Consider the following 21,350-nt stretch of genomic DNA (forward strand, 5'->3'; position numbering starts at 1 on the left):
TCAGTCCAAGTATGCCAAAAATCTTGTGGAAAGGTTCAGAATGCAGGATTGCAAACCGGCCACGACTCCTATGGAACCAGGGCTCAAACTTTCAGCACAGTCATCCTCTCCTCTTGTGGATGAAACTTTATTCAGGCAATTAGTGGGCAGTCTCATCTATCTTACTGCTACCAGACCTGACATCAGTTTTGCAGTAAGCTACATTTCTCGCTTTATGTCAGCTCCTAAAGCTGATCATTGGATAGCAGCAAAGCGGGTGCTACGATATGTGCGTGGTACTTCTGATTATGGCCTCTTATATACTCACAGCTCCACTTCTACTCTCAGTGGCTACACTGACTCTGACTGGGCCGGTTCGGTTGATGACCGTAAATCTACAGCTGGGTATGTGTTTAGTCTAGGATCTGGAGCTGTTACTTGGACTAGTAAGAAGCAACAGGTTGTGGCTCTCTCCTCAACAGAAGCAGAGTATCGGGGAGCAGTTAAGGCAGCCTGTGAGGCAGTTTGGCTTCGTCGTATGCTTGCAGATATGCATGTTTTTCAGACAGGGCCTACTTCTTTGTTTTGTGATAATCAGGGAGTGCTCAAACTTGCCAAGAATCCTGTCTTTCATGAACGAACAAAGCATGTGGAAACTCACTGCCACTACATTCGACAGTTGGTTGAAGACGGCTCAGTTCAGTTGCACTATGTTCCCACCACAGAGCAGCCCGCCGATATCTTTACCAAGCCTCTTGGTCCTGATAAATTTGTAAAATTTCGCGGGTCTATTGGTGTTGTAAATAGATTGAGCATTAAGGGAGGGTATTAGAATATATCTCTATATCTCTATTTAGTAATGCTCAGTCTTTTAGATGTTTCTATTCTTATTCTTTTAGCAGTTTCTTAGATGAAACTGTTTGTTCGATATTCTACATAGAAACCTGATGTTTCTATTCTTGTAAATATCTTTGTATTATCATTGAGCTGTTTGCTCCATGTGAATAAATTCATTGAACATTCTTTTAAGAAATGTGTACTGGATGGTGAACATTATGTGGATGATGATGCGCAGAAAGCATTGCAGAATAAAAGCTCAAGGATCATTAAGAAATCTAATCAAAATAGTGAGCATGATGATGATGAGGAATGTAAAGCACTTCAGTGTCGAAATTCAAGGATACCTAAGAAGTGCGTGTTGGATATAGAATATGAAGAGGACGATGAAGTGCCACAACATAAAAGAAGATAATTTTTCCCTCTGCAACACTTCGACCCTCCAAAGAAATAAATCATCCCTTCAAAAACAAGTTGGATCTCTGCTCAATGAAAAGATTCAAAGTTAGCTTACTTCAATTAAATTACCAAGACAGTCCTCAAATTCATGTGCCTTAGAGCCGCTCTACAGTTATGGATTCCTTACCATGTAGTGAAAAGTTTTCACATGTTCACTGCCAAGTAAAATGTTTAATTATGTTGTTTGTTGACGAGGAGCTATGTAGTCCTGACACTACCCACAACTTTGTGCTCTTAACCGCAACATATCAATTCGACTTTGAATGGCATTAAAGATCATCAATGCTAGTTCTCAAGGGATGTGAATATACACCTTTGAATTTCACTAAATTAACCTGTCATCATTAGTTAATAACTACCAAAAGAAAATGTTCATTATGTACACCAATGAATCTACTTAGTTTCTTAGAACAAACATCAAAAATAAAGAGAAATATTTGGTTGTAGGAACATAATGAACTTGAGAATGGTACAACTCAATAAAAAAAATACATTGACGTTGCCATCTTTGTCAATATGATTTCGACCAAGGGTTAATTTGACCCTGAAGACAAACAATCGCATGATCTTTCAAACAAATGACCAATTGGCCTTCCCGCTTGATGGAAGTTCGGATTTTTGAGTGTGACGCTGACTACCATTATACTCTGCCTTTCTTCATGCAATATTGCCACGATCAAGATGGGTGGCTCCAGTTGTAATATGATCATCTCTACTATGCCCTGGTATCTGCTTGGTTCCATATCGATCTTGATAGTCACTTCCACTAGTTACATTTGCTGGACATATGTTGAGTTTGCATAATTACGACCCTACCAAATTGGATTATAAAGAATTGATACATGTCTCACTCCACTGCGACTTGTTGACACTGGCTCGTCCTTCTATCCTTCACGCATTTTGGTTTGGTTTCCACAACTATGCGCTTTAGTCATTCAACCTGGATATATCGACACTCCTCCTACGGGCTATGTCACAAGGTTTGTCGAACTTTAACCTTGAGGTTCGAATTTTGGTGAACCTTAAAAATTTTTGGAGGTTAAATGAACCTGATTGAACCTCATAGCCATTGACCATGTCCACAGATCAAAACTCATAACTTCATGTCACAACTAAAGCTTGTAATTTATCCTTGTATTTTCGAAGTTTGTGATAGCATTTTTTTATGTTTATTGATGTTGATTTCTTACTATTTTATCCTATAATTCATTTTAAATTAATATATGTGTATATATATAGATGAATCTGATGGCGAAACTCATCCGAACATCATAAAAAAATTCAAACTCAAACCAAACCTAATCATTGTCGAACCCGAACTCAGACCCGAACCATGTGACATTGCCTAAGGGTAGTTTGGCTTCTCAATGGAACTCGAGCCCCTGCAATCTTCACCTCAAGTAAACAAACAATTTTTCCCAATGAAACAATTCAACTAATAAGGAAATTAACTTGTCACCCTTCATGGCCCACAAAATCATGTGATGGATTTCTAGGGTTTTTCATTGCGTCTGTTCCAGATGATTCGGGCTGCTCACGCTACAGTTTTGACCTGCATCAAGGATTCATGCTCACCTGGCAAATAAGCCTTCCACTGCTAAACCCCTTAGCCTGGAAGGAAAGCTAGCTTTGATACCACTGTAATATCTCGTAAAATTATTTGTCTAAATTTTCTAGAAATTTGTTTTAGAAAAATACACCATGAATTTCTTTCTTGAAGACATAATAAAAATTGCACAATTTCGCACAATAGAATTACCTTCTTGTCAAGTAAAATTTGCAAATGTAAAATCCTGAAATTAGAGAGATGTTGCAACTCAAAAATAAACACGAGAAATGGCAGCAAAATCTCAGCCTTTTTTAATTAATTTACCTGGAACAGATCTGTAAATGACCCCTACTACATGGCATGCTTGGTTGGATAATAAGCTTATGCTATGGCCTCCAAAGATGAATGCAGCAATATGGAATTTGGCCTCCTAATGCCTGCTTCTCGAAGCATTATGCACCTGTGAGCGATCTGATTGATCTCTTCTCGTGATCTCCATGTGTAGCCCTAGTGAGTGTATCTGATTTGATCTCTCCTTTTTGGAGTGGCTAGGTTATATAGTTTCAATACTGAAGCCCCCTTGATTGAATCTGCTAGGGTAGATCATTTACCACCAAAACTAACCTTCTTTCATACAAGTTCTCACCCAAACAAGCTCCAAGAGCTCAACTCAATAACAAAGCAATAATCCAAAATGCATGCCTAAGGGTTGAGCTCTCATCTCTTTTTATAGTCACGGACTACCAAAATAAAATGTGTCAATACCATGGGACATTTGTATATGATGGCTTGTTTCCTTCTTTTAATAAAGTGACTTATAATACTTTTTTCTTTAGTCACCTTTTAATTAACTAATCCCTTGATATTACATCGTTACTTTTTAATCTGTAGCCTATGGGAATAGTTGGGCTACTGAGTTAGTCTCCATCCCCAGTGCTCCGAAAAAGGGACATTACACAGCAGGTTCTGTTTCAAGTCTCTCCTAACTTTCAAAGGGTTATTTATCAGTGGTTGCAATGTTGGATGATTCCGAACAGTTAATTCTCTCATATTTTATGGGCCAGCTTGTTCTCTATTTGGAGGCTAAGATGTAAGTATATGTTTGACAACGAGGTTAGTTCTGTTTCATCATTCTGTATGATTTGACGAGAAAAGGTATGGACTCAGCGCTGAACTAAGGGGTTACTCCTTATCAGAGTTGCCAAATAATATAGATTCTTTTGCTTATTCAAATATGATGTTGGTTCAAGTGGCGCTGGTATTTTTGCTCCTTGTACATACTCGCCCTTCTGTATGTCTCTGCTCTATTAAAATATTCTCTATTTAATATTTCTCAAAAAAAATATAACGAAATATCAATGTTACAATATATACATTGTCAGGTGTCTGAGGAAGGCTAGCCCAATACAGATGCCACCCTCTCAAGTCAATCATCTCTCATTACATCATATTTAGTGCTTGATATGTGTGTTTGTGTGTATTGGCTTAACCACCTAAACCCCATGTTAACATCTTTTATGTATTTTGGTCATATGTCACATTAAACATGAAGTTTACAATGCATAATATAAAATTACATTTATTGTTAATGTGGAGCCCACTATTTGGAATCTCTGAATTTCCTCGTTACCATGTACCCTGTATGATTGTAAATGTGTTTGGTCAGGGAGTGTGCTTCTGTACAATTTCTTGGACCCACTCAAGTTCACCATTGTCATTTAGCATGAAATGCAGACGGTGTCACAAAATTGGTGGGTTGTCTGTCCATCAACAATTTTCCAACAGCCACATAGTTTTTTGCATCATCAGTCATAAATTGTACAATGTTTTCCTGTCTCACCTCCACGATGATGGAGCCGAACAGTTCACAAAGTAGGTGACCAGACTTTACATTGTTGGATGCATCCACTGATTTTGAGTATATTATGCTCCTTGCGGCAAGAGACAACACAATTTAGTAAATTTCAGTTTTTTCTATCTATCTACTACTTGTTTTATGAAGCGTGAATGGATGGTTTCCATGTTTCACTGATATCTCTCAGATCCTTATTCATGTGTTAACAACTTTAACTAACATAACAGTGCTTAAAGATTCATATATAGGGGCTTTGGAGTCACATGTACGATGCATTGGCAGTGCAGCAATAGATAGGTTTTCTCTTCGATTGATAGATAAGTTTTCTTTTTATTTATTTATTTTGTTTCTAACATTTGTGTCTCCTTGCAGGAACTTCTTTAATCACACTGAGTATGAACCTGGGATGTCCAGGGTTATTCTTGAGAATATTCAAGTGGACAAGTAATTTCACTTTCTCAATATTTGTTCTGTTACCATTCCATGTGATATATGTTGTTTATTTTCCATAATTAGAGATCCCATCCATGCGTAATGTCGAGCATGGTAATATTGCTTGCTTAAATGACAAGTCATAGTGGCATCTTTTTTGATTTATGTTACCGGCTTAATGAATAACACACAGAGTGCATAAGATATATTTGAAATATATAAAGGATGAATTATGATTAATGATATACGCCAAAAAATGGTGACAAGTCATGTCTTTTGGGAATGGACAACTTATCATAAATACAGTGTTTAATAATAAACGCACATCGAAAGGGCAGAAGGCCAACGAAAGGGCAGAAGGTCCTCTTCGGGGTCAGAAAAATGCTGTGGAGTGTGAGAAATTCATCAGTAAATTTCTCTTAGTGATTCTTCCTCTATTTTGGCTATCCATATCTTGTACAAAAATTATTGCTGAAGATTAATAAAAGAAACCCTCATCTGCTGCACTGGTTTTCCCACATTGGGTTTTTCCGGGGACGATTGTCCAAAAATAACTGTCATTGTGGTTATATATGTGCTAGTGTTTTTCCTTGTATTTAGTTTCTGCATAATCTTATTTGTGAAGGCTGCAGTGTATGTATTTTGATATTTGCTGTAGGAAACTGCAAATAATTTATTTAAGTAATTTAACAAATAGGAGAAATATTATCAGTTGCTGCAGTAGGATTTGGATCACCAAATTTTCACAATAATAGGTCCAAAACTGATATGACTTGTGCCCCTGGTTTACTGTGGGAATAGGCCATGCAAATCTGGAAATGACTGCTCTTTGGGCTTTAGAGTCCAGGCATAAAAGTCCCAGCAATACGTCCATCAAGATAGGGAGTTTCAACACGTCCAAACTGATAGTAATCACCTGCAGAATTACACATTCCTCTCAGCCAATAAAACACTTCAGAAAATAGGGCCCTTGAGGGAACATGCTCAGCCACAATGCACAGGCAGGTAATATGACCACAATACAAAGGTAAAGTTCTCCCTTCCAAGTAGAACTAAACAAGTAGAACTAAGTGACACGTCCAGCAACTTAAACAAAGAGATTCGATCCCTTTCACCTCATGAAATCTCGTCCAAGTTTGGTCAAATAATTCCACAAGGGTGTCAATGCAGCTTTCCCCTCAGGGATTTCACTGTTCTCTTCACCCCCTTCCTCCTCATCATACATTGGGTCGCTCATATGGGGACCACTATCCTTTTGTTCTTCTTCCCTTCTCTTCCTACTCCCTCTTGCCATCATGAAAACCAAAAGTGGAATTATACATAGAAGCCAAAAGAATACCATTTTGGAATATGAATATAGATGGACAACCTGCAATGAAATGAGCAAGAAGAAAGAATGGGAAAGAGTAGGAGAGGGAGGAGAAATAATACAAACAACAATGACAGAAAAACGAGGGAGTTTGGAGATTGCATTTACCTCATTAGCTCTTGTAGATGGAAGCCTTTCTTTACTCCTCCAAGCTCCTCCTCCTTTACTGCTCTTAGCTCCTCCTACTTCACTCCTCCAAGTTCTCCTCAAGCCTCCCTTCTCCAAGTTCTTTTCTCCTCTCTTTCTCTTCTTGTTCTCCTCTCTTCTCCAAGCTCTCCAAAATACAAGAGTGAGGAAATGAGAGGGGGAAATGAGCTTTATCCCCATCTATCATTTCCCTAACTCAACCTAAACCCATCCCCAACTCAAGTTAGACATAAATATATATATATATATATATATATATATATATATATATATATTTGGGTCGGCCGCGTGGAACCCCCGTCGGGCATTGGATCCGTATGGATCCATGGCTGATCCGCTACGGATCTGAGGCAGATGCGACGCCGGATCCGCGGTTCGGAAATTCGGAACCGTGGATTGGGCCGACATGGCTCCAAAATTCCAAGAACCGTGATTTCTGGCTTGATCCGCGGTTCCAGATTTCCGAATCGCAGATCTGGCGATGGATACCCTATGGATCTGTATGGGATGCGGATCCTAGTTTAGATCTGGGGGGGCGGATCTGCAGTTCGGAAATTCGGAACCGTGGATTGGGCTGACAGGGTTCCAAAATTCCAAGAACCGTGATTTCTGGCCCGATCCGTGGTTCCAGATTTCTGAATTGCTGATGCAGTGACGGATCCCCGACGGATTTGTACGGAACACGGATCCCAGTTTAGATCCGGGGGGGTGGGGTGTTTCGTGCAACACTGGTTTATCAAGCTACCTCATCTGCACCAACATCACCAACAACACTAGCTAATCCATTAGTGGAATTAGTAAAAACTCTTTCTATTCGAAGTTTAAGGGAAGTTGATGGAGAAAATTATAAAAGCATCATTACTATTAAAGATGATGGGCGGCATATCTTAAAAGAGCAGATAATGGAAAAAACATTGTACCATCACAACCTATCATGAGCTTAAGGCTAAGCTTCAACATGATTTGGAGCAAATGCAAAATAGGGTAATGGGGAAAACATAATTCTTTGGAGCAAAGCATATCTTATGGGACCATATAATAGCAAAAGTAGCTAGGCTTTGGAATTCTTTTAGATTAATTGGTGATGAGTCTACATTGGCATATTAGATGCAATAGACAAATCGGAAAACATGGAATGAATTAGGGAATAAGCCTCAAATGGCTAAAAGAATTATAAAATTCCTTAATTCTAAGACTTGGAAAAATTGAATGCATATGGGGAGTCATCGAGAGGGCATCATTGATTATTGAAACAAATAAATTTCTGACCAAGAAATGTCTAACTCAATAGGTTCGGAATACATGCAATGTAATAAAAAGGCACGTGGATCAATTTATGAACAGGTTTAACAATTTGATAGAAATTGGTTTACCTACCTTCTAGGGTAAGAAGGGTAATATACTTCCACTGGAAACTTACAACGAATTGATACTAAAAGAGAGGAATAAGGTTGATAAGTTTTCAGACATGATTGAAATCTCAAGGGGCCAAACAGAGGTGGATAAATTGATTGCTGATTTTTACATGTTATGGCAAATTAAAAACTTGTTTTCTATAGTTCCACCCTATGAAAAATATACAGAATTAGACATTGCATACGGAAAGATGGCCACATTCAGTTATCTTGTCGGTGAAGATTTGAATTTGCTTGCTCGATCTACCATATGAAGACTTATCCAACAACCAGTGAACAAAAGCACACAACACTCAACATTTGGAAGCAATACAACTCATTTCCCTAATTGAATTATATTTTTATAGCTATGGTCCTAGAAAGTTGCTTCTCGCAACTAATTGTTAGGATCTATTTTTGTATAAAAATGAGCAAAGATTCGATATGAAGGGATTGAAAGTTTTATTTTGATGAGTATTTTAATTTTGGACAATATAATTTCATTAGTGTATTAGAATTTGTCCTTCTGGTAGTGGCGGTTTGTGTTGAAGGTCTGTAAAGTTTTTCTACTGTTAATCTAAATCCTTTCTTCTACATACCTGTTCTTTTATATGAAGATATTTAAGAGTGATTACTGGGTATTGTTTCCCCTTTCATATATGTTTGCATTAATGTTATGAACAAATGATTTTTATGAAGGATTTAGTTTGTATCCAACATACGTCCCTTTTTCATTGAGTTATTGGAGTGAAATTCATATATTGAAATCAGGCATGTTATGTGACTGTTAAATTCCTATGCTTAGTACATGTTTCATCACAGAAGGATTTGAGGATTAGTTTAATATTCTTAAGCTTTTGGTATATGTTCTCTCATATTCATCCTATCTTCCTTTTTTACTTGATTACTATCTGTCCTAATGGATAACTGCCTGAAGACAGATACTTAGTCATTGTCCTTAAAATCATTGGTAAGTTAATATAAAATCAGATCAGATCAATTTTTTGCGTGAATTGGTGCTTTGGCATAGTTCTCTAGCCAAGAACATCTGGAGGAACAACACTTCGTATGAACTAGGAATTTTCTCCCTTATAGATATTGTTGCCATTTCACTAGTGCATGCAATTACTACTCTTTATCATAGGTTTATTTCAAGTGCTCTTAGGAATGATTTCTGCTTTCAGAAGCTATAAGACATCCTTGTGTTAACATTGCTCCAATCCTTAATCTATACACATCACACTCTAGTAGTTTTCAAAATTCTGGTGTGGCTAACATAAGAGATGAAGACATACTTTTATTTAGAGTGAAGAAACATTGTTTTGCCTTTTCATCCTGTTATAAGGCGTTCTTGTTAAGAAAATTAGGTAATGTTGCTGCTATATGCACATAGTTTTGGATGGATCACTTATTATATGTTAATTTTTAGGGCTTGATTGTTCTCTGCTGAAGATAATTGCATTTTCAAAACTTTTCATCATTTAAACATTACATTCACCCCATTACATCATATCATTATTAACAATTATGTAGACAGAACAATAACATCAACAATGCAATAGAATAATAAAGAACAACAGAAGAAAAGCATACACAATAGAGACACCGAGATTTAGGTCAGAGATCAGGGCAAACCCCATAAGGGGGAATACCCAACCAAGTTCTTCTTCTATTAGATATTCATCAATTGTTCAACTGAGATACAAAGTACATCCATAATGAGATACGTCAGTCACATCAGACCTCCTAGGCCCAATCCAGGTCAATTCACAACTTCGTTTATGAACTGAATGATCTAACCTCCAATAATCAAATGAGCCCTAGAGAGCTGCTACCATATCATTGTTATCTGTCTCTTTCAAGTATAAGATCACTGTCTGAATCATAGCCATGAGAGCACAACCATGTACATCATGGTCATGAAGAAACCTGCCATACTGTCATATATACTATCCCAACTGACATAGAGGCACTGTCACATACTGCCATAAACAAGGGTATACATCAGAGTCACTGTCATCACAGTCACCAAGGTCACTATTATATATTATTCATCATGAACCTGTCATCATGTATCAAGGGCAAGGTGTGAAAATTTCTGACACGAAATTCTACTGCAGTAGGTGATCTATCTCTCACAATAAATTGTTTACAAAGCCCTTTAACAAACATTAAAATAAATTCTACTGCAGCTATCACATAATAACATAGAGAAAAACAACAGTGATATAGAAGCACAAGAATCAATCACATCAACACAGTTATTTTTGGACAATTGTCCCTGGAAAAACCCAATGTGGGAAAACCAATGCAGCAGATGAGGGTTTATTTATTATTTTTCAACAACAGTCTCTTTACAAGGAATAATTCTGCAGTACATAGAGAAACCTTCAAGAAAACATCTGAGATAATTTTCCTCCTCAACTAGGAGAAATTTTGACACCACAAAGACCCTTTATCCTTCACTGCGTCACCCCTGTGTCATCTACGTGAGGACTGCGTCATCCTTGCGTCATCTGTGTGAGGACTGGATCATCCTTGCATCATCTACGTGAGGATTGCGTGAGATCTCGTCCCTGCCTGCGCTGTCTCTCAGAGCTCTCCCTCCGCGTTCTCTATGAGGCATTGCATCACCTCCTCCTTAGTTTCTGACAAAAGCTGAAACCCTCCTCTTCCTTCACCCTACAACTCTCCCTCTGAAATCGAACTCCTCCTTGAGAATCGATTTCCCTCGGGTTATTGAGAATTTGCCCAATCCGTCTCCAAATGACTCTTAAGTCTTCTCTCATACTTTCCCTGTTGATGAATCAACGACCGAGATTAAGTCCCTAATCAATGGCTAAGATTAAAATAGACTTGATCCTTGTTACTTAGAAGTTTCTCACCCATATTCTTATTAATATCCATTAATATTTTTATTTTCCTAAGTTTAGACATAGGAATCCATTAAAAATATTAATTATTTTATTAACTCTTCATCCGGGTGGAATTTCTCCAAACGATTTCTGGGTCTTGTAGATCTCATGCGTTCTAGCCCCTCCACAAAATGTCGGAGCTAGAGCACATCTGATGCTACCCAAAATCAACACTCCCTCTTAGCAAGGAATGTGCTCTAGCAATACTTCCCAATAGAAGCATCACACTTATCCACGACATCGGTCCTTTGCGTTGTTGATGCTTGGCCTACTGCCCCTCACCTACTGCGTTGCTGCAACCTGTACTGCTGCCCATGACATTGCAACTGTCACTGCTATATCTATATTGCACCTCCCTTTGAATGTGCCACTACTAACTGCTGCACTGCAACTCCTTATACTATCCGCTTTTGCTACTAAAACAAATTCTTCACCATCCCCATCTTCTCCCTGAAATAAATACTTTTTGTTCTTCCTAGAGCCTTGGTGAGGATGTCTGCCACCTGTTCTCCTGTTGGGGTGTACCTCAACTGTACTGCCCCTCGTTGGACATAGTCTCTGATGAAGTGGCACCTGATATCAATGTACTTCGATCGATCATGAAAGACAGGATTCGTAGAGAGCTTGATGCAACTCTGATTATCACATAGTACTGGTCACTTCCATCTTTCTTCGGAATATATCCACAAGCAATTTCCTAAGCCATATGGCTTCGCACGAAGCCGTGCTAGCTGCCATATATTCAGCGTCTGCTGAGCTCAGAGCAATGGATTTCTGATTCCTACTACACCAGGAGGTCATTCCTGATCTAATCTTGAAATAGTACCCAGTGGTACATTTCCGATCTACTGAACTTCCAGCCCAATCTGCGTCAGTGAACCCACTCAGCTTGATGTCATTGCCTTGGGTGTACGTTAGTCCATGCTTGACTGTTCCTCGTATATATCTGAGAACATGCTTGGCTACTGCCCAATGCGCCCTCTTTGGTTCCACCATGCACTGACTGAGGGTGTTGACAGCGTAACAAATCTATGGCCTGGTAACAAGGTGGGATCAACTTCTTTATCTTTGGATGCATCAATACTCTTCCAGTTGATGATCATTGGAGTAGCCATAGGTCTATAGTCCTGCATTCTGAATCTTTTCAAAATCTCTGTAGTGTATCTCCCTTGTCCAAGGAAAATTTCACCCTTCTGCTGCCAAACTTCCAACCCCAAGAAATAATGCATCTGTCCCAAATCCTTCATGTCAAATTCTGTGGTTAGGTTCTCCTTACAATCTTTGATGAGCTTGGATGAGCCTATCAGGAAAAGATCATCCACACTCTCTTGAGTAATCTTACCTAGTGCCGTGTGAGGAGTCCTGTTCTGGACATATATTGTTGTGTTGCATGCTTCTGCCCATAGAAACTTGGGCATATCCTGATCATACAACATCGCCCTGGCTGCTTCAACAATAGTCTTGTTCTTCCTTTCTGCTACTCCATTCTGCTCCGGATTATAGGGGGCTGTCCACTCTCTTTTGATGCCTTCCCTTGCACAAAAATCAGTGAAGTCCTTGTCGATGTATTCTCCACCATTGTCTGAGCGCAATATCTTTATCTTCTTTCCTGTCAGATTCTCAACTAGAGCCTTGAACTCTTTGAATCGACCAAAAACCTCATCCTTGGTTTTTAGAAAGTAGATCCAAGTCTTTCTGGAATGGTCATCAATGAAGGTGACGAAGTACTCAGCACCACTAAGAGCTCTTGTGGACATGGGTCCGCAGATATCTGAGTGTATCAATCCCAAAACACTCTTAGCCCTATTGTTGCTTCTGGAAAATGCAGCTTTGGCGTACTTGCCTAGTGCACATCCTCTGCATACATCATCTCGTTCGATACTCAACTCTGGAACTCCTGATATTGTTCTCCCGAGAATTCTTAGAGCCCCATGGTGTAAGTGTCCCATCCTCCTGTGCCATAGTTCATTCAAATCTTTTTCCCCACTGCTGCCTATCAGTGCCATTGGAGATTCTAGCTATAATCTATACAACCTGTTACTTCTGACTCCAATCTGGGCCTTCTTTTTCCAACTTGGGTGTTTGACATATACTTTCTCCTTAATGAAGAAAACATCATAGCCCTTGCTTTGATGCTGAGATACAAAGAGTAAGTTCATCCCCAATCCCGGCACATGGAGCACATTGATTGCTCAAAGCTGATCCCCTACTTCTGTTTGAAATACTACGGTACCTCTTCCTACGGGGGTACATTTTGACTTATTTCCCATGGTGATCTAGAAGTTCATCCTTTCTTCCTGATAATTCGAAAAACATTCTCGTATTCTTGTCATGTGCTAGGAAGCTCCACTATCTATATACCAAACCTCAGAGGAGGCAAAACTCGCTAATCATGCGACTTCTTCTTCCAGTCTGGAAGCTAACATAGAATAATCATGATTCATGTTCCTCGTGCTCTCTTCTCCCTTTGGTTCTGGAAGTCCATCAGATGGATGTTAAATCTGCCTTCTTGCATGGGGACTTGCATGAAGAAATCTATATGGAACAACCTCTTGGCTTTATACAAATAGATTCCAGCGTTGTATGTCAGCTTAAGATATCCCTTTATGGTCTCAAGCAAGCTCCTTGGGCTTGGTATGCTAAAATGGATAGCTTTCTTTTAGATACTGGCTTTTCTAGGTGTCATTCTGACAATACTGTCTACACCAAGAAAGTGGGTAAGTCTCTTATCATTCTTGTTCTTTATGTTGATGATCTTATCCTGACTGGTAGTGATCCCAACCTTATAAACCATGTGAAGTCTAGCCTTAAAAGGAAGTTTGAAATGACAGACTTAGGACACTTACATTATTTTCTCGGTCTTCAAGTCTTGCAATCCAAGGAAGGTATTTCCCTTTCTCAGTCCAAGTATGCCTGCGATATTCTACGCCATTTTCACATGGAAGACTGTAAGCCAGCCCCTTCTCCCTTTCAGTCTCGAGTCAAACTTTCAGTCACTTGTACTTCTCCTGAAGTTGATGCTACCTTATACCTTCAACTTGTAGGAAAACTTTTGTATCTAACCCATACTCGTCCTGACCTTTCCTTTGTCGTTGGCCTTGTTGCTCGGTTTATGCAAAACCCACATGAAAGTCATTGGAAAGCAGCTAAAAGAATACTTCGTTATGTTCGAGGTACAGTTCAGTTTGGGATTCATTACAGTGCAGAAACATCTCCTCTATTGGTTGGTTTCACTGATTCCGATTGGGCTAGTGACCTTGATGATCAGAAGTCTATTGCAGGTTATGTCTTCACTCTCGGTTCAGGACCTATTATATGGGCTTGTAAGAAACAAAGTGCCATTTCTGTTTCTTTAGCAGAAGCAGAGTATCGCAGCGCCGTGGAAGCTAGTAAGGAAGCCCTGTGGCTACGCCAAATCCTGTCAGAGTTTGGCTTTTAGCAGCAACATCCAACTACACTTTGGTGTGATAATCAAAGTGCCATTCAACTATGCTAAGATCCAGTCCAACATTAGCGCAACAAACACATTGAACTACACATGCACTTCATCAAAAAGCTCATTCATGACCATGTTCTTGAAGTGCAATATTGTTCAACCGATGATCAAGTTGCATACATCTTTACAAAGGCTCTCACAGGGGCGAAGTTTACTAAATTTCGATTTATGGTTGGAGTTCAGGAAGTTGTCACTCTGGGGGGATAGGCTCTAATGGCTCCTTCCTTCTCCTATTGTCACTTGTGTCATATTTGTACATCCTTCAATCCTATCCCAAGTTATTCTTAAGGGGGGATGTTAGGATATTCCGACACATAGGAAATAGTAAAGTATAACTTGGTCTAGTGTAGAGTTAGGTAAAGTGTGTTTCTTTACTATGTACTTTTTCAACTTACAATTCGACGATCACAATATGTTTTAGACATGAAGTGATCCCACGGTTCATTCTCTCCTCGGTATTACCGACACTTGATCCGTGGGTTAACACCTGATTGGTCCATGATCTCTATTTAAAGAGCATGGAGGGTCATTTGTAAAGTCACCGTTCATGAGAGAAGCTTATGCAAATTTTCTTTCTTTTACATTAATAAATTGCCTGAAGTGGCCACGTTGGCTCAGGCCGTGGACTGTTTCCCTCTTTGAGGGTTTTAACCACGTCAAGTATATTGGTGTACTGATCTATGATCTGTTTGTGAGCGGTGTCCTTTGGTGTTCTATCTAAGTAACTTGCCCTATAAATTCATACAACACTAAAGAGTTTGGGAAGAAAATTTCTAGAGAAATTCTCCATAGATTTTCCAACCATTTCGAGGAGGAAAGGAGGCCGACTTATTTAGCATGAGGAAGGTCGATTCGGTTAATGCGCATTGCTAGTTTACCAAGTAGGAGTTGCAGAGGCTACAATTTGGTTTCCAGTGCCAGAGTTAGCTAACGGAGGAGGTGTGAGTGGCCTCAGTGTGTTGCAAGAGGCAGTGCAATTGTCCGAACAAATTTCCGAATTCTAGAGCTAGTAGTGCATATTTCCATTCACCAGTGCGAGCAACAGGAAAAGGTGCGAATAGGCAGAGCGATGCCAAATTAATTTTATATAAGGGAACTTGCATTTCCAATTGATTTTTCCAGTGGAGAAAATTGTTTGCTAGTGAGAGGCAAGTAGTTGTTGTAATTCTCAAATTACTGAAGATTTATCAATAATGTAAAACCTCATCTAGAGAACTGGGTTTTCCCACATTGGGTTGTTTCCTGGGACAATTTGGCCGAAAATACTGATGTCAATTATTTTTGTGCATGTGCAGTATTTTCAATTCTTGTATTTGTTTGTGAAGATTGTAGTAGTCAATTAATCATTATTTGCCGTAATTAAAATTCTGAAGATAAATAATCTCCGATAGATAGATTGAATTCTAGTTATGACCATTAAGGAAATTTCACATGGTATCAACACTGATCTAAGCGCAGAGGGTTTGCAGGAGTAAATCAACTGTAAAGACCAACACAATGTAAATTATTAAATTCTACAGAATTGACAATTACAGCAGCCATTAATTTCTACAGAATTTACACAATTACAATCAATTACAGTCTATGCATAATTCATCAATTTAATTCACATTTTCATACCTGGTTCCCTGGTTTGATGTCAATTCCTTGCTGATGTAGCTCCAATTACTTCCAATACCAAATGACTAAATCCTCCCAGCCAAGCTGAGCACAACCTTGGTACTCAGCTCCAAAATACTTCTTAATTAGAGTATTTTGGTCCCCCGTGCCCAAAAGCCTCAAGAATAATTGCTCAGTCCTGAAATTTCGATTCGGATACCCAACTCAGAATTCAATCTCCCACTCTAAATATTCTTTTCCTTCCCAACAAATCTCCCCTTCTACCTCAGCGTGCTTGGGATAAATACTCTTCTCAGGCGGTCACTGCCTTCTTCCACCGCCTTCATTTAGATTTTATTCGATTTTATTTGACAGGTAAGGCTTTCATATGTAATGGGAGATGGGGTATGTTTTTAGTTTGATATGATTGACGTAGTTAAATTTAAATGATTTTTGACTTTTATAAAGTTTAATTTATAATAATAAAATCAATAATTATATATATATCAAATTTTGTTATATTAATTTAAAACTTTAACTTATATATATATATTAACAATAATATGACTTATAACTCAACTCTATAATGATCAACATTTACATTAGAAGGATTGGAATTGTAAATTTTATTTAACAACCTGGTAAGTACAAAGTATTTAATATGTATATTTGAGTGTCGAATCTCTTTTCTCAATAATTTAGTATTTAGTCCCTTTTCATTTATTTAAATATTTTTCCTACTAAGTATACTAGTGCGAGGCATGTGATGTGTGCATATGTAGCTATCATATGCATGCTAATACTCTTTTTCTTATAGATCGAAATGGGTCATTACATCAACGCAGGGCACAAGAAGAGAAAGCTGAGGGTTTTAACCTAGTTCAAGTTCTTCAATTTATTCTCCAGTTTATTTAACTTTTGCAGATTTCTAGAGATGGCCGCAACAGGTTTGAGAGACCAGGACAGGTCGGATGGGGCGTCCTACTTTGGCATGTGGAAGGCCAGAATGTCATTCTTATTGGATGAGTATGGACTGAAGGAGTATGTGGAGATTGTGATTTCTGTATCGATATATCCGATTCCATAATGATAGGCCCTCTATAAAAAGGAGAATGCCAAAGCGAAGAGGATTATCCTTGCTAGAGTCAAGGACCATATTTTCTCAGATATCGCAGAGGACACAACGAAGCAGATGTGGGACACAATTATTAATATTTAACAGAATGCAATAGAGAACAGGAAGTTGATTCTTCGAGAGAAGTTGAGGACCGTCAAGATGCATAAGGGTGATGACGTTACATCTTATCTCACTAGTGTTCGACTTTTTAGAGATGAATTGGCTGTACTAGGAGACAAGCCAAGTGATGATGAGCTAGTGCGTATAACACTGAATGGGTTTTCCAAGGAATGGATCATGTTTGTCCAAGTAATTTCTGGGCGAGATACACTTCCAGGATAGAATCGCATATGGAGTGACTTCACTCAGGAGGAGCTAAGGTTCAATTTAGTCAATTGCACCAGTAGTAACTGAAAAGCACCAAAGGTTGAGAAGGAGCAGGAAAATGTAATCGTAACAAGAAAAGGAAAGGCAAAGAAGGGTTCAGAACAACTGCTTCTTAGTCAACTACTTCTTATAATCTTTTGTTGGAGCACCAACGACCAAGATTAAAACATAATCGATGGTTCAGATTATTTCCTTGTTGATCCATGTGAGTTTCTAGAACATTCACACCATGATTTAATTAATTCTGATTAATTACTCATATGCCTTAAGTTTAGACTTAGGAAATATTTGAAGAACGACTAATAATCTAATTAAGTCGTCTTTAGGTGGAATTTCCAGAAATGATTTGTAGGTCTTGGAGATCTCATGTAGTCTAGCCTCTCCACAAAATTTTGTGGCTAGAACACATCCGATTCTACAAAAACTAACATGATATCCACTTCGTAGGGAAGAAAGTGTATGTCAAACACTCAAGCTGGAAGAAGGTAAGACAGATCGGAGTTCAAAGCAACAGATTGTACAAGTTATAGTTCGACTCTCTAATGGCACGAATAGGCAGTCACACTAGCAGTGGGAAGGAGCTGAATGAGTTATGACATAGGAGAATGGGACATCTACACTATGGAGCACTTAAGATGCTCAGAGAAACAGTAATAGGGGTTCCATAACTTGGCACAGAACACGATGATGTGTGCAGAGGCTGTGTACTTGGGAAATATGCTAAGGCAACATTCCCAAGAAGTGACAACATAGCAGATGGCGTGTTAGGACTTGTTCAGATATTTGTGGCCCGATGTCCACTAGAGCTCTTAGTGGTGCCGAATACTTCGTCACCTTTATTGATGACCATTCCAGGAAAACTTGGATCTACTTCTTGAAGACCAAAGATAAAGTCTTCGATTATTTCAGAGAGTTTAAGGTTCTTGTGGAGAATGCGACAGGGAAGAAGATCAAGGTGCTTCGCTCAGATAATGGTGGAGAATATATTGATAAAGACTTCACAAATTTTTGCGCGAAGGAAGGCATCAGAAGAGAATGGACAACTCCATATAATCCACAACAAAATGGGGTAGCAGAGCGGAAAAACAAAACCATAGTTGGGGTTGCAAAAGCTATGTTATATGACTAGGATTTGCCTAGATTTTTATGGGCAGAGGCATGTAACATGACAGTGTATATCCAGAATAGGACTCCTCATAGAGCTTTGGGGAAGAAAATGCCAGAAGGGGTCTTCACAGGGAAGAAGCCAGAAGTTAGTCACTTCAGGATCTTTGGCAGTGTTGCTTATTGCCATGTGCCAGATGAAAAGTGTACCAAATTGGATCAGACTGTAGAGAAGGGGTTTCTCGTTGGGTATAGCGAAACCTCATAGGCATACATGATCTACGTTCCTAGCATTAGGAAGATTGTGGTGAGACGAGACGTGAAGTTCATGGAGGACCGGGCTTTCAGGAGATCTCGTGAGATGCTTGTAGGTGATCAGAATCTGTCAAAAGAAGCTCCTTTGGTCCAGTAGTGGGGGCAACTAGTGGGACTGATTGGAGGACTGTGACAGGGATCGAGTACAGTGACTAGTACCAATATTTCCTCGGGTGCAAGAGATCGAGGGAGTTTTCAGCAAACGGAGCAGTGGAGGCAGGATGAGGAGGAGCTGGTTGAATCTCCCACCACTAGTGGTCTAGCTAACACAGAGGTTCGTCAGACATTGAGAGATGCAATGGAGTTTATTTGAACTCCTAGGATGAACAAAAGACAGTGTAGACAACCTGACATTTACCAAGAATTGGGGGCTCAGATTGCAGAACCTTCCAGCTTTCAGGAGGCCGCACATCATCAGGTGTGGGTAGATGCCATGGTAGAAGAGTATGGCTCTATCATGACGAATGATGTTTGGGAGGTGGTACGAAGGCCTAAAGATAGGTGAGTTGTAGGTTCTAGATGGATTCACAGGATTAAGTATGCTGCAGATCGCAGTGTGGAAAAGTACAAGGCTAGGTTCGTGGCAAAGGTGTATGCAGAGAAAGAAGGGATAGATTATGAAGAGACCTTTGCCTTAGTTTCCAAATACACCTCTATCCGATCAGTTATATCCCTAGCAGCTTAGATGGGATGGCAGATTCACCAGATGGATGTCAAGACAACTTTCTTGAACAGGGTGATAGAGGAAGAGGTGTACTTAGAACAACCAGAGGGCTTCGAGACTCATGAGAGGCGCCCTCTTGTGTGCAGATTGAAGAAAGCTCTATATGGACTCAAGCAGGCTCCTAGGGTATGGTATGGTTGGATTGACAGTTACTTGTAGCAGATGGGATTTGTCAAGAGCGAGGCAGATCCCAAGCTTTACTATTTGATGGTAGAGGGTGAGCCACTTATCCTAGTTTTGTATGTGGATGATCTTTTTATGACAGGATCATCAGGGCACATGGAGGATTGCAACAAGAACCCGGTAGTAGAGTTTGATATGAAGGACTTGGGGTTGATGCAATATTTCCTAGGATTGGAAGTGTGGCAGAAGGATGGGGAGATCTTCCTTGGGCAAGGAAGATATGCTACATATATTCTGGAGAGGTTCAGAATGCAAGATTGTAGATCGATGTCTACACCCTTGATCACCAACTAGAAGAAGATATATGCATTAAATGACAAGGATGTCAATCCCACCTTGTATAGACAACTTATTGGGTCTCCCATGTATCTGGTTAACACTAGGCTAGATATTTGCTTTGTAGTTAATACTCTTAGTAGGTTCATGGTAGAGTCGAAGAGGGTACATTGGGCAGCAACGAGGCATATTCTGAGGTATGTGCGCGACGTAGTCAAGTATGGGTTGAGATATACACGGGGGGATGGCGTCAGACTATGTGGGTTCACAAATGCAGATTGGGCAGGAAGTTCAGTAGACAGGAAAAATACCTCCGGGTAGTGCTTCAGCGCTGGATCAGGGATGGTTTCATGGTGCAACAGGAAGTAGAAGTCGGTAGCTATGAGATCTGCAGGAGCAAAGTACATGGCAACAAGCATAGCTACATGCGAAGCTATATGGTTTCGGACGCTGCTAGTAAGCTTGGTCAGGCAGAGAATGGAGGTGACCAGAGTCTATTGTGATATCAGGGTTGCATCAAGCTCTTTGAGAATCCAATGTTTCATGGCAAGTTGAAACACATAGATATATGGTGTCATTTCATCAAAGATTGTGTACAACATGAGGGCGGTCTAGCTACAGTATGTTCCCACAGAAGAGTAGGTTGTTGACATACTCACAAAAGCTCTAGGGAGAGTTAAGTTCGTCTATTTCAGAGAACAAAGGTTATGGTGTACAATGTGGGGCGGTCTAGCTACAGTATGTTCCCATAGAAGAGCAGGTTGCTGACATACTCACAAAAGCTGTAGGTAGAGTTCAGTTCGTCTATTTCAGAGAACAAAGGTTATGGTGGAGAACCTGTTCCAGTAGCAGGGACAAATTTTCAGTTGCAGATGTTGCAGTTGCAGCAACAACAAATGAGAGGGAGTTGCAGTGGAGATGCAGTGTTGGCAACAGTACAACAAGGTCAACAACAACACATATGCAACGCATATCAGAGTTGCGCAACATTGGTGGGTAGCAACAACCAAACATCAACAACGTGACTGGTAATGATATAGAGACAAAGTGTCGTGACAGGGTGTGCAACACTAGAACACATTATTTGGAACGTATGTTCTGAACGATTATTTCTTTAGACTTCAGTAAATTAAAACATAATTTAACACATATATATATATATATTATTAAAAATTGAATTGATGAGTACAAGGCTGTGGCGGTGCTCCATAAA

General features: G+C 39.5%; 1 protein-coding gene across 1 annotated transcript in view; it reads left to right on the plus strand.

Annotated features, from left to right (window-relative positions):
- ATLIG4 (DNA ligase IV) overlaps nucleotides 1-21,350 on the plus strand; it is a 495,731-nt gene that overhangs the window by 178,720 nt on the left and 295,661 nt on the right. Inside the window, exon 7 of the mRNA XM_089428338.1 lies at nucleotides 5,052-5,123. Coding sequence (XP_089284464.1) covers nucleotides 5,052-5,123 — 72 coding nt within the window. The remainder of the gene's footprint in view (nucleotides 1-5,051; nucleotides 5,124-21,350) is intronic.

This window comes from Pinus tabuliformis, chromosome 4_2 (assembly GCF_031772625.1).
Source record: "Pinus tabuliformis cultivar Carrire ecotype Pingquan chromosome 4_2, CPIR1, whole genome shotgun sequence".
Classification (NCBI taxonomy): Eukaryota; Viridiplantae; Streptophyta; class Pinopsida; order Pinales; family Pinaceae; genus Pinus; species Pinus tabuliformis.